At 54.1% G+C, this 12,094-nt stretch overlaps 1 protein-coding gene across 3 annotated transcripts in view; it reads left to right on the top strand.

The window, feature by feature from the left end:
* Nucleotides 1-12,094, top strand: part of TBC1D9B (TBC1 domain family member 9B) — a 45,486-nt gene that overhangs the window by 7,616 nt on the left and 25,776 nt on the right. For all 3 annotated transcript variants that reach the window (XM_025387468.1, XM_025387467.1, XM_025387466.1), the window contains exons 4-7: nucleotides 391-619; nucleotides 1,534-1,792; nucleotides 3,390-3,597; nucleotides 6,752-6,964. In XM_025387468.1, the coding sequence (XP_025243253.1) occupies nucleotides 391-619; nucleotides 1,534-1,792; nucleotides 3,390-3,597; nucleotides 6,752-6,964 (909 nt within the window). The remainder of the gene's footprint in view (nucleotides 1-390; nucleotides 620-1,533; nucleotides 1,793-3,389; nucleotides 3,598-6,751; nucleotides 6,965-12,094) is intronic.

Raw genomic sequence — 12,094 nt, 5'->3', positions numbered from 1 at the left:
TTTAGAATTGAGGCAGGAGGATGGCTTCAGCTGTTGGGTTGAGGCTGCACTCCAGCTTGGGTGACAGTGAGACCCTGTCTTAATTTTTTTTTTAAGTCTCTGCTCACAGCTGGTGATGACAGTAGTTCAGGGAGTTGCAGGAGCTTTATCTGGAGAGTCACACAGGCAGCATCCGTCATCCATGTGCCTTGACTGGAGAGTCACACAGGCAGCATCTGTCATCCATGTGCCTTGACTGCAACCCAGCAAGAGCCGCTGACTGCTCCCACCTGTGCCTGTAGCCCTTAGACCAAGGTCCATGAGTCCTGGGTTCCCTGGGCCTCTCTGCTCCACGCTGTGACCTGTCCAGGACTGTGCAGGGCAAGCCCTAGTCCTCTTGTCTTCCTCCAGGGCATCATCGCAGAAGAGAACAAGAACCTGCAGCCCCAGGGAGACGAGGACCCCGGGAAGTTCAAGGAGGCCGAGCTGAAGATGCGGAAGCAGTTTGGGATGCCTGAGGGCGAGAAGCTGGTGAATTACTACTCCTGCAGCTACTGGAAGGGCCGCGTGCCCCGGCAGGGCTGGCTGTACCTGACCGTCAACCACCTGTGCTTCTACTCCTTCCTGCTGGGGAAGGAAGGTGAGCCAGCCCCTCAGTGTGCCCCAGCCCCCACACCCTCAGCCCCTCCCTGCCCTCAGCCTCCAGATTCTCCATCCCCACATGGCCACCAGAGGGATCTCCCTGAAGCCCAAATGCCACCTTCGCAGCCCAGGGTGGGACTGTCCAGCCTTGGCCAGGCGTCCACCTGCTCCCAGCCGGCTTTTACCGTGCCCACTCCTCGCTAGTAGGGTTCTCCACATGGTGACTCCACATGCCTGCCCTGCCCTCTTCTGCTGAGCTGGTGTATTCGGGCACACGTCTGCCCCGAATTCCTGGGATTCCATGCCATGCAGTGCCTTGGGTGTGTGCCACAGCCCTCATCTGCTGCAGGTCCCTCTCTGCAGACACCCCGGCCACAGGATGCGAGCCTGGTTCCCCAGCAGCTCCAGAAAGAGCCCCCAAGGTCTTAGCCATCCCCAAGCCCACCACGCCCTCCTCCCTCCTCGTCTCCCTCAGCCCACAGCCTCCCTGTGCCCCCTCCTGCCCTTGCCACTTACCTGTCACAACCAGGTGGCCAGTCACCTCCCGTCAGCAGGGGCTGGGTCCTGCTCTGTGTTGGCCATGCTGTGCTGTGACTGTTCACACATCAGTGTGCTCCCACTTAGGGGAGCTGCGGGGTGGGTCTTGGTGGTTCACCTCCGCACATTCGTTCCTTTCCCCTTCAGCCACTGGTGGGGCAGACACTGTGTGTGGTTGGTCTGAAAGGCAGTGGACACCTCAGTGGCCTGGTCCCTCCACATGGAGGGCATGACCCAGCCCAGCCAGGCCTGGGCATGCAGGAAGTGCTGCCCCCAGAGAGCAGTTCCCTAGGGTGGGTCTGGGGTACAGATGGGCATCAGGAGCCTCACCCTGCCAGGCCCTGACCCGCGGTGGGTCTGTCCCTGCGGGCACAGTGAGCCTCGTGGTGCAGTGGGTGGACATAACGCGTCTGGAGAAGAACGCCACCCTGCTCTTCCCCGAGAGCATCCGTGTGGACACTCGCGACCAGGAGCTCTTCTTCTCCATGTTCCTCAACATCGGCGAGACCTTCAAGCTCATGGAGCAGTTGGCCAACCTGGCCATGCGGCAGCTGCTGGACAGTGAGGGCTTCCTGGAGGACAAGGTCCTGCCCAGGCCTGTCCGGCCACACAGGAACATCTCAGCCCTGAAGCGGTGCGTTACCCTCCAGGGCTGGGGTGGGCTCATGTGAGCCAGGTTTGCTGACCTTGGCTGGGACCTGCCTGGTCCAAGTGTGTAGACCTGGAGAGGGTGTCCACATTTACCCCTCATGGGTTCCCCACTTGGGAGGGAAGCCAGGTAAACAGATCATTGCAGTACCGTGTGGAGAGGTAGCAGGAGATAGCAGTGATGTCCTGACCACTAACGGGGAGGAGGCTTTTCACACTTTACTCCTCTTGGCCCTACGATGGGAAGGGTCTCTTACCATCCCTAGGTATCAGACAAGGAAGCTGAGGCACGGAGAGGTCAAGTAAGTTGCCTGAAGTCCTCAGTGAGCAGTGGAGCCAGGATCTAGCCACCTCAGCTGGGGTGCTCTGACGCCCCCAGAAAGGCTTTGGTGAATCTGGGCTCAAGTGCACGGCCTCCGTCCCACCGTGATTGATAACTTTCCTGTATATCCCGAGACTCTGGCCAGAGGACCCTCCCAGCCATGGGACCCCAGGGGTCCTGAGTTTGATGTGGAAGCAGACCTCTGGGTCTGAAGCCAGCCAAGGAGCTGGGCCATGTGTGGGTCTGAGTCCCTGCTGCCTTGTCCAGAGGACTGATGGATAGGAACGCATCATAGCAGCCGGCCCTCCCGGGCTGCTTATGTTTGAGCTTCTAGGTTGTAGCTTATGGGAAACTCAAGAGGCTGGCCAAGATCTCTGAGGTTCCCTGGGTCCCACAGCCAACCTGAGCACAGCCAGATTCACACCCATGTGTTCAGCAACCTCATTCCAACCAGGCCATTTCCTGCATTGCACCCACAGACTATGGTCTAGGCCCAAACTCTGGGGTCCACCCCCAGAAGCAGAAGATTGTGCCAGCATGTTGCCCTTAGGGTGTGGGTGCTGGTTGGCCGTGGGACCTTTTGGAAAGAACAGTAGAGGTGGAGCATGGCCATGCTGGCACTGCCAGCGAGGGTGCAGCCAGGCCCTGCTTAGGCCACGGCAGCCCAGGCCAGGCAGGAGGCTCCCTTTGGGGCTGGGAGGGTTTATGTGAACAGAGCCACCGAAGGGGTGGGGCCCTGGGCCAGGCCATTGTCACAGCCATGAGATACACAGGTGTGCGCGTCTGTTAGCAGCCGCATGCTTTAGTTTTAGCTCCACACCTCCCTGTGGGGAGCTCCTCACCCAGGCTTCATGGTGAAACCTGGGGTTAGGCCTGCCCAGGGTGGAAGAGCTGCCCAGAGCCGTCCATTTGAGTGGGACCAGTGCAGACGCTCTGGGCTCTGCCTGCCCTTCAGTACCGAGGGATGGGTTGCACATTGCCCAGGCCAGCGTCTAGGTGTCCTTTTCAAAGCAGTCTCAGGACACATTGCTTGCTGGCCACTTCTCCGCTGGTTGTGTGACTGTCCCACCTTCTGCCTGGTGACTCAGCGTGCATCTTCTATTGAACTCTCAGGTCCCTGAGCAGGACTTCCTCCAGGGAGAGCCCCAGGGATCCTGAATCTGATGTGGAAACAGGCCTGGGGAGGCCCCAGGCTTCCTTGAGAGTGTGCTGGTCCTGACTTTGTCTCCTTTCCTCCTGTCCTCCCACCTTGTTTCCCCAGAGACCTGGACGCCCGAGCCAAGAATGAGTGCTACCGAGCCACGTTCCGGCTACCCAGGGATGAGCGGCTGGACGGCCACACGAGCTGCACCCTGTGGACACCGTTCAACAAGCTGCACATCCCTGGCCAGATGTTCATCTCCAACAACTACATCTGCTTCGCCAGCAAGGAGGAGGACGCGTGCCACCTCATCATACCCCTGAGGGAGGTCAGCATCCCCTAATTGAGAGGCCAGGGCCTTTCTATCCCTGAGGGGTCAGTCAGCTCAGGGACCAGCCTGTCCTGCTCTGCCCTGGCTTACTGGGGGGCATCTGGGAGGAGGCCCTAGCCCAGACAGCCACATGTCACTCAGTGATGGGACAGGTGGAGGATGTAGGCCGAGTGAGCCCCTCCACAAGCACTTGCCCTGTGGGGGAGGCAGGTGACATGGTGGGGGCACACTGCTTGCCCTCCCGGGTACTTGCATGAGTTTCCGTCAGGCTTGCCTTCTGGGCCCTGCAGTTGAATTTTGGCAAAGCACTGCTCTGTGGCTGGCCTTAAAGGACCCTGTTCCTGCACCGGTCCCACATGTCATTCTCAGAGGCCACCTCACCAGTCCTCTCTGGACACACCACCTTGGCTGTGGCTCAGGCTCCAGCAGGCCATCAGAGGTCGGCTCTCCCCTGTGGGGCGGCATTGGCTCTCACTTGCTCCTTCTTGGGTTTCTTGGGCCTCCACAGTGACCCTGGTGGGAATAAGGCCATCTGTCCTGCACTACAGTGAAGGGGTGTGGAGCAAGGATAAGGCACCTTGCCCAAATAGAAGACATGAGACTGAGTCAGGACAGGTCCCAAGGACTCCTTTTCCTTGTGGCCAAGCAGGGCACTGACTGTTGAATTATAAGAAGAAGCAAGTGAGATTCTTTTATTTTTATTTATGTATTTATTTATTTTTGAGATGGAGTCTCGCTCTGTTGCCCAGGCTGGAGTGCAGTGATGTGACCTCTGCTCACTGTTCATGCCATTCTCCTACCTCAGCCTCCTGAGTAGCTGGGACTACAGGCATCTGCCACCATGCCCGGCTAATTTTTTGGATTTTTGTAGAGACAGGGTTTCACTGTGTTAGCCACGATGGTCTTGATCTCCTGACCTTGTGATCCGCCCACCTCGGCCTCCCAAAGTGCTGGGATTACAGACATGAGCCACCGCGCCCAGCTGAGATTCTTAAAGACTTTCCTGCCATTTGCACAAATCCCTCAAGGTGTAGCTGTAGCTGAGAATAGGTGTGGGAGAGTTGTTGCCTCAGTTTCCCCAAGAGAAGTCAGAGGGAAGGAACTCAGAAGAGCCACAGCTCCAAAAGCTCCAGGTTGAGAGGCTCAGGTGTTACCCGGACCCCACATTCTATTAGCACTAGGGCCCTGTGGATCTGTCCCGGGCACTGTACTGACCTGGCCCCTGGGCCTAGGGGTCTTCCTGACACCTGAAGCTCCATTTGAATTTCTCTTGCCGGGCCCTTGACATCTCAGATGGTAGAACCCTGGTGGAGCTCGGGGAACAGGACCGGCCCACACTGGAGGGCTCGGGGAGCAGGACCAGCCCACACTGGAGGGCTCGGGGAGCAGGACCAACCACACTGGAGGGCTCGGGGAGCAGGACCAACCCACACTGGAGGGCTCGGGGAGCAGGACCGGCCCACACTGGAGGGCTCGGGGAGCAGGACCGGCCCATACTGGAGGGCTCGGGGAGCAGGACTGGCCCACACTAGAGGGCTGAGTTTGCTCTGGTGATGAACCCTGCAGCTGGTCAGGGTGGAGGCGGCCAATGCCGACCCCTCAACACACCCGCTCCTCCACGTTCCCGCCTGCAGGCTCCTGCACACGCAGCACACTCTGCTGTGGGTATAGTGGGCTCTTGAATTTCACTCCCAACCACGCCCTTCCGTACTTCCCTTGGGAAGTGACCCCTCTTCCACCCTTTGTCCAGGTAGAAACCACGTATCAGCCTAGATTCCAACCTCTCCCTCCTCCCTCTGTCCTACCTACAGCATGTCTTGCCAGCTCACCCCGCAGAGCTCAGCCCTTCCTCTCCATGGCTGCCACCTAAGACACCATCATCTGCTTTAGCCACTCCCTAACCACACTTAACCCCCACCTCCGCTTTGTTTTTTTTGGAGACAGGGTCTCACTCTTGCCTAGGCAGGAATGCAGTGGTGTGATCATGGCTCACTGCAGCCTCGATCTCCCGGGCTTAAGTGATTCTCCCACCTCAACCTCCCAAGTAGCTGGGACAACAGATGTGTGCCACCACACCTAGCTGTGTTTTTTTTTATTTTTTATTTTTAACAGAGACAGGGGTTCGTCTTGTTGCCCAGGCTGGTCTCAAACTTTTGGATTCAAGTAATCCTTCCTCCTCAGCCTTCCAAAGTGTTGGAATTACAGGCAAGAGCTACCACACCTGGCCCAACACACTTAGCCCCTTTACAACACATCCTCCCACAGCAACCAGCAAAATTTGAAATGTCCGTCAGAGCATGTTGGCAACCTGCTTAGAGTCCTCTAGTGTCTTCTCCCACCTGCCTCCTGTGACCTGTGAGGCCTTCTGTGTGCCTCTGCCCCGGCACACCCCATGCATATGCTCACACACAGACAAAAAAAGTGCACACACACTCCCCACCGCGTCCCCAGTCATGCTGTCCTGGCTTCTCTGGCCTTCTCTTCCTCCCTCAGGCAGTCCCACCCCGCTCTGCAGGGTGACTGCTGTGCCCCTGCCCATCTCTTCCCCAGCACTCACCTGGCTGGACCAGGTCTTAGCTCAGTGGCCGCCTCCCCTGGGGCCACCCAGCCTTCCCCCTTCCCAGCACTCACCCCTGCTGACTGTGCACAGCTGGTGCATCCCTTGTCCGTCTCCCTGCCAGGCCTTGGGCTCTGCAGAGGTGCCCGCTGAAAGCCTGTCCTGTGCCCTCCACACCTCAGAAAGGTTCAGAGCCAAGCTCCAGGACCCCTGCTATCAAAAAGTGTTCCCTGGGAACAAGTGCAGGGGACAGTCCTGCAAGCAAGGGACCACTTGCCCTGCTTTAGGACAGCCTTCTGAGAGCCAGTGAAGGCCAGCAGCTGGGCTGAACACTTTACGTCATCATCCTCAGAACCGCCCTGCACGGCCAATGTGCTCACCGCCATCGACAGGAAAAACAGGACCTTACAGGCACAGGCAGCTTGGTCGGGGTTATGTGCAGCGGGTGGCAGAGTCAGAATATGAGGGGAGTCGGGCCACTCACTGCATTGTGCCCAGGAGGGGACAGCTGCATGACAGTCTGTCATTCACAAAGCATGCCCAGCGGCAGGACCTGAGATGCAGACACCAAAAAGAGTTCTTCCACCTTCTCAGGTGACCATTGTCGAAAAAGCCGACAGCTCCAGTGTGCTGCCCAGCCCCCTGTCCATCAGCACCAAAAGCAAAATGACATTCTTGTTTGCCAACCTGAAAGACCGTGATTTCTTGGTTCAGAGGATCTCTGACTTCCTCCAGAAAACGCCATCCAAGCAGCCAGGCAGTATCGTTGGGAGCAGGAAAGCCAGCGTTGTGGACACTAACACAGAGGTGAGCAGCCCCTTGGGAGCAACAGGGCCAGGAAGAGCCAGGGCATGCATCAGCCTCCCTGCTGGAGCCTGACCCCATGGTGCCTGCTGTGGGCCTCCGCCTAGGGGCTGATGTGTCGGAGCTGGCAGGAGACCCCTAGCCCAGACCCACACTGCCCAGCAACACCACAGCCTCTCTGCTCCCCTAGCCACATACCCTGATACTCCTCCCTCCTGCTGGGCCCAGTGCCCATGAGGAACCCTCTCTGGCCGTCCTTTCTGCTGCTGCGCTGAGAGCAAAGCCACACTGTGGAGGCCTGTATACTTCGGCTTTGTGCTCATGGCCTTCCCTGCCAGGCTTTCAGTCTGAAGTTCTTGCCGGTAGAACTGCAGTATCACGATCGTACCAGCCAACTTAACAGTAATTCCTTAATATCATCAAATACTGTATTCACACTTCCCCGTGTACTTTTCACGGTTTGATTATTTGAACTGAGACACACAAAAGTCACACATGTCACTGTTGATTGATAGGTCTCTTAAATCCCTTTAATCTATGGGCTTCTGTTCCACCTAGTTCTTGTTTATTCTTCCACAGTATTTTGTTGAAGGAATCGGCGACTTGTATAGTCTCTCATTGTCTGATTTTGTTGATTGCATCCACTGCAGGCGTTTAGCAAGCTCCTGTGTCCCCTGTTTCCTTTAAGTTGGTTGAGCAGTGAGACCGAGAGCCATGATCACATTCAGGCTCAGCTGATTTTGGTTCTGGCAAGTTTGCCTGTGGGCAGGCTCAAGGTGCTGTTTACTTCCAACAAGGGATGTCGGGCGACCGGCCACCTCTCCATCTCCATGCTACTGTCTGTTATTGAGAATATGCTTGGATCCAGCGGCCAGTGGCACGCTCATTCCATTCCTCCTTTCATCTGGGAGCTGAAATTCTCCCAAAGAGGGAAGCCGACCCCAGGCACGGTTCATAGAGGAAAGGCAGAATACATCTTTTACTCTTCCTTCTTACTCTCCAGTTGTCAAAATAATGATGAGTTGGTTTTCAAGTGTCTTCCATGTGTGACCAGTGAGTTTTTTGGCTTACTTTTTATTGTAATTATGAACATATGGATTTAAGCAACTTGATATGTGTCTTTCCACTGGAATCACTATGCTTATTCTATATGTGGCCAGAGGGGCTCATCTGGGCTGGCCCTGAGAGTCCCTGGGCACAACACTGGTCGTCTTTGATTCCTTGCTTTCTGGTGTGACAAGATGGATGTGCTGCTGCTGTCGTTGAGTCTGAATTTGCAAAAACATTTGGCCATTAGAAGAGTCCATATATAAATTCACAGATCCAGTTTCTCTGGAAAAATCAGTGCCCAGCCCTGCAGGCCCCATCTCATTGGGCAGCAGGCATGGGAGCTGTGGGTGCACGTGTCCTCAGTGCTTTAGAACCGTGTGTGGTCTGGCCCAGGCAGGCCTTTACATTGTCCGCCCCAATAACAGATGCTAAATAAATTACTACATAGATGAGTGGGTGGGAAGGGGTGGGCGGAATCAGTGTGGATTGGAGATACTAAGAAAGGTGTGGAGGAGGTTGGGCTTCATCTGGGATTTCAAGAAAGAGTGAAGTTGGATTGAGTGGCGGGGCAGTGAACAGGGTGGTCAAGCCTCCTCTGCCTCCATGAGGCCCCACACTTCCTGAAAGCTGAGTAAGCACCACTCATGGCCCCTCCCAGACACTCAGCTTCATGTATGCAAACACATTTTATTGCATTCCTATTAGGTGCCAGCTGCTATTCTAGGCCCCAGGAGTAGAACAGTGAACACATTGGACAGGGTGCATGTTCACTTAGAGCTAATATTCCAGTGAGGGAGACAGTAAGCAAATAAACATACAATATGTCAGGCAGTGATAAGGGCTATGGGTTGAAATAAAGCAGGATGAGGAGATGAGGAGTGCCAGAGGAAAGAAGGGGGCTCCATTTTCTCTCTGTTCCTTGTGGGTGACCTCTCTGATCAGGCAGCACTGAAGGAGGAACTTGAAAGAAGCAGAGGAACCAGCCATAGTGTGTCTGGGGCGGAGTGTTGGAGGCAGAGAGCACAGCAAGCTGGGAGACAGGATTGGGCGTGGCACGGGCTCCTGGGACCAGGGCTTAGGAGACTGACCAGGTGTAGGCGGTGAGACCAGAGAGGTAGCAGAAGGCCAAGTCACCGAAAGCCCGTAGACCCTGTGAGTGCTGCAGCTTTGACCCTAGGTGAGATGAGAAACCAGTGAAGAGTCATGACCAGAGGAGGACAGGACCTGTTTACGTGTTAATGGGGTTACTGAGGCCGCCCACGTTGACAGTGGATTAGAGGTGCCCCATGTAGTACAGCAGCCACGTGTGGCCATGGAGCACTGGAAACCCAGCAGGTCCCAGCAGAAATGTACGGTAAGTGTTCACTATACGTGGGTTTTGGAGACTTAGTATGAAAAGAAAAACATAAAATATCTCCCTTTTTTTTTTTTTTTTTTGAGAGACAGAGTTTTGCTCTGTCACCCAGGCTGGAGTGCAGTGGGGCAGTTTTGGCTCACTGCAACCTTTGCCTCCCAAGTTCAAGTGATTCTCCTGCCTCAGCCTCCCGAGTAGCTGGGATTACAGGCATCCACCACCATGCCCAACTAATTTTGTATTTTTAGTAGAGATGGGTTTTCGCCATGTTGGCCAGATAGGTCTCGAACTCCTGACCTCCGATGATCCACCTGCCTCAGCCTCCCGAAGTGCTGGGATTACAGGAGTGAACCACCACGCCTGGCCACTCCATCATTTTTTAATTGATTCCTGTTGAAATGCAAATATTTTGGATGTATTAGATTAAGTCAAATATATTGTTAAAATTTTTTTTTTTTTTTTTTTTTTGAGACGGAGTCTCGCTCTGTCGCCCAGGCTGGAGTGCAGTGGCCGGATCTCAGCTCACTGCAAGCTCCGCCTCCCGGGTTCACGCCATTCTCCGGCCTCAGCCTCCCGAGTAGCTGGGACTACAAGCGCCCGCCACCTCGCCCGGCTAGTTTTTTGTATTTCTTAATAGAGACGAGGTTTCACCGTGTTAGCCAGGATGGTCTCGATCTCCTGACCTCGTGATCCGCCCGTCTCGGCCTCCCAAAGTGCTGGGATTACAGGCTTGAGCCACCGCGCCCAGCCTATATTGTTAAAATTAATCTCAATTTATTTTAGGACTTTTTAGTGTGGCTACTAGAAAGTTTACAATTACATTTGTGGCTGTCATCATCTCTCTTGGGCAGTGCTGGACTAGAGAGTGGCAAGAGCAGAAGCAAGGAGGCTGGCTGGAGGCCGCCACTAGAGAGTGGCAAGAGCAGAAGCAAGGAGGCCGGCTGGAGGCCGCCACAGTAGCAGGGCACAAGATGATAGAGTCCAGCATCAAAGGTAGGAGCAGTGTAGGTGGTAAGAAGGGGTCAGATTCAGGAGATATTATTGTGGTAAAACACACATAACAACATTTACCATTAAGTACATTCACATTGTTATGCCGTCACCACCATCCATCCACAGAACTTTTTCAATTCTGCAAAATTGAAACTCTGAACCCATTAAACAGTAACTCCTCAGTCCCCACTCTCCCAGCCCCTAGCAAGCACCATTCTACCTTTTGACTCTTTGAATTGAACTATTCTAGGTAATGCACATAAGTGGAAGCATATAGTATTTTCCCTTTTGTGCCTGGCTTATTTCATTTAGCATGATGTCCTCCAGGTTCATCCTTGTTGTAGCATGTTTAAGATTTCTTTTTTAAGACTGAATCACATGCCATTGTATGGATAAGCCACATTTTGTTCATCCATTGAAACTTGGACTGCTTCCACCTCATGGCTGCTATGAGTAACACTGCTGTGAACATGGGTGTACAGATGTCTGTTCGAATCTTTGCTTTCATTTCTTTTGGGGACATACCCTGGAGTGGAATTGCTGGATTGTATGGCAATTCTATTTTTAATATTTCGAGGAACCTCCATGCTATGCTCTCTGTACCAACTATGCACCATAGATGGGTGCCAGACCACCAACTGTGACATGACTCTGTGCAGACATAGAGCCAGTAGCTGTGCTGAGGCAATGGCAGGAAGGAAAAGGGGCTCCGACAGTCCTAAGAGCCAAGGAATCCAGAAGTCACCAGAATACCCCTCACGAGAGACTACTTAGCAAATGGAAACCTCACCAAGTGAATCTGAGAGAACCAGTGAGACTGGGGCAGGTTTCTCAGGCTCCAGTTTATAGAGGAGGCTTTTTTATTAATGGAAGCACAAAATCCTGCTTTATTTCTACCCACAGCCTTATCGCTGCCTGACGTATTATACGGCTGAGGAAAGATCAGGAATGTGAGAGAAGCCCATGCCCTTGACAAAAACTTCTCTTCTGAAAGAAAAGAGCTCACCCCCCCCCCAAAAAAAAGGGCTGGGATTGAACAGAGCAGGAGCACTTGGGGTAAAGGAGAAAAGCTTCAGATACAAGAAAGAGGTGGCCGATCCTAGAAAGTACAGGAGCAAGGGCTACACAGACCGACCACTGCAGGGAAAGGCCCCTCCAGCTGTAGAGTTCAGAAAGCTACTCTGACCCACAACCGCCCATACATAGAACATCCTGCTGAAAGAACAGGAAAAGATGCTGATCACACCCTGTACAAAGATACTGTGGGGAGAGTGAACCAGATAACCTTCCCCAGATAATGAAAGCACACCAGAAAAACATTCCTCCAGGCAGATGAAAACTGTGTCCTGATGTTTCCAAGTGATCTCAAAGGAATTAGAAAAACTATAGAAACTACTAAAGAATGGGCCAGGCGCGGTGGCTCAAGCCTGTAATCCCAGCACTTTGGGAGGCCGAGACAGGCGGATCACGAGGTCAGGAGATCGAGACCATCCTGGCTAACATGGTGAAACCCCGTCTCTACTAAAAATACAAAAAAAAAAAAAAAAAATTGCTGGGCGAGGTGGCGGGCGCCTGTAGTCCCAGTTACTCGGGAGGCTGAGGCAGGAGAATGGCGTGAACCCGGGAGGTGGAGCTTGCAGTGAGCTGAGATCCGGCCACTGCACTCCAGCCTGGGCGACAGAGCGAGACTCCGTCTCAAAAAAAAAAAAAAAAAAAAAAAAAAAAAAAAAAAAAAA

The sequence above is a fragment of the Theropithecus gelada genome, chromosome 6 (genome assembly GCF_003255815.1).
Source record: "Theropithecus gelada isolate Dixy chromosome 6, Tgel_1.0, whole genome shotgun sequence".
NCBI classification, from domain to species: Eukaryota; Metazoa; Chordata; class Mammalia; order Primates; family Cercopithecidae; genus Theropithecus; species Theropithecus gelada.
This window is presented reverse-complemented; position numbering and strand designations above follow the sequence as displayed.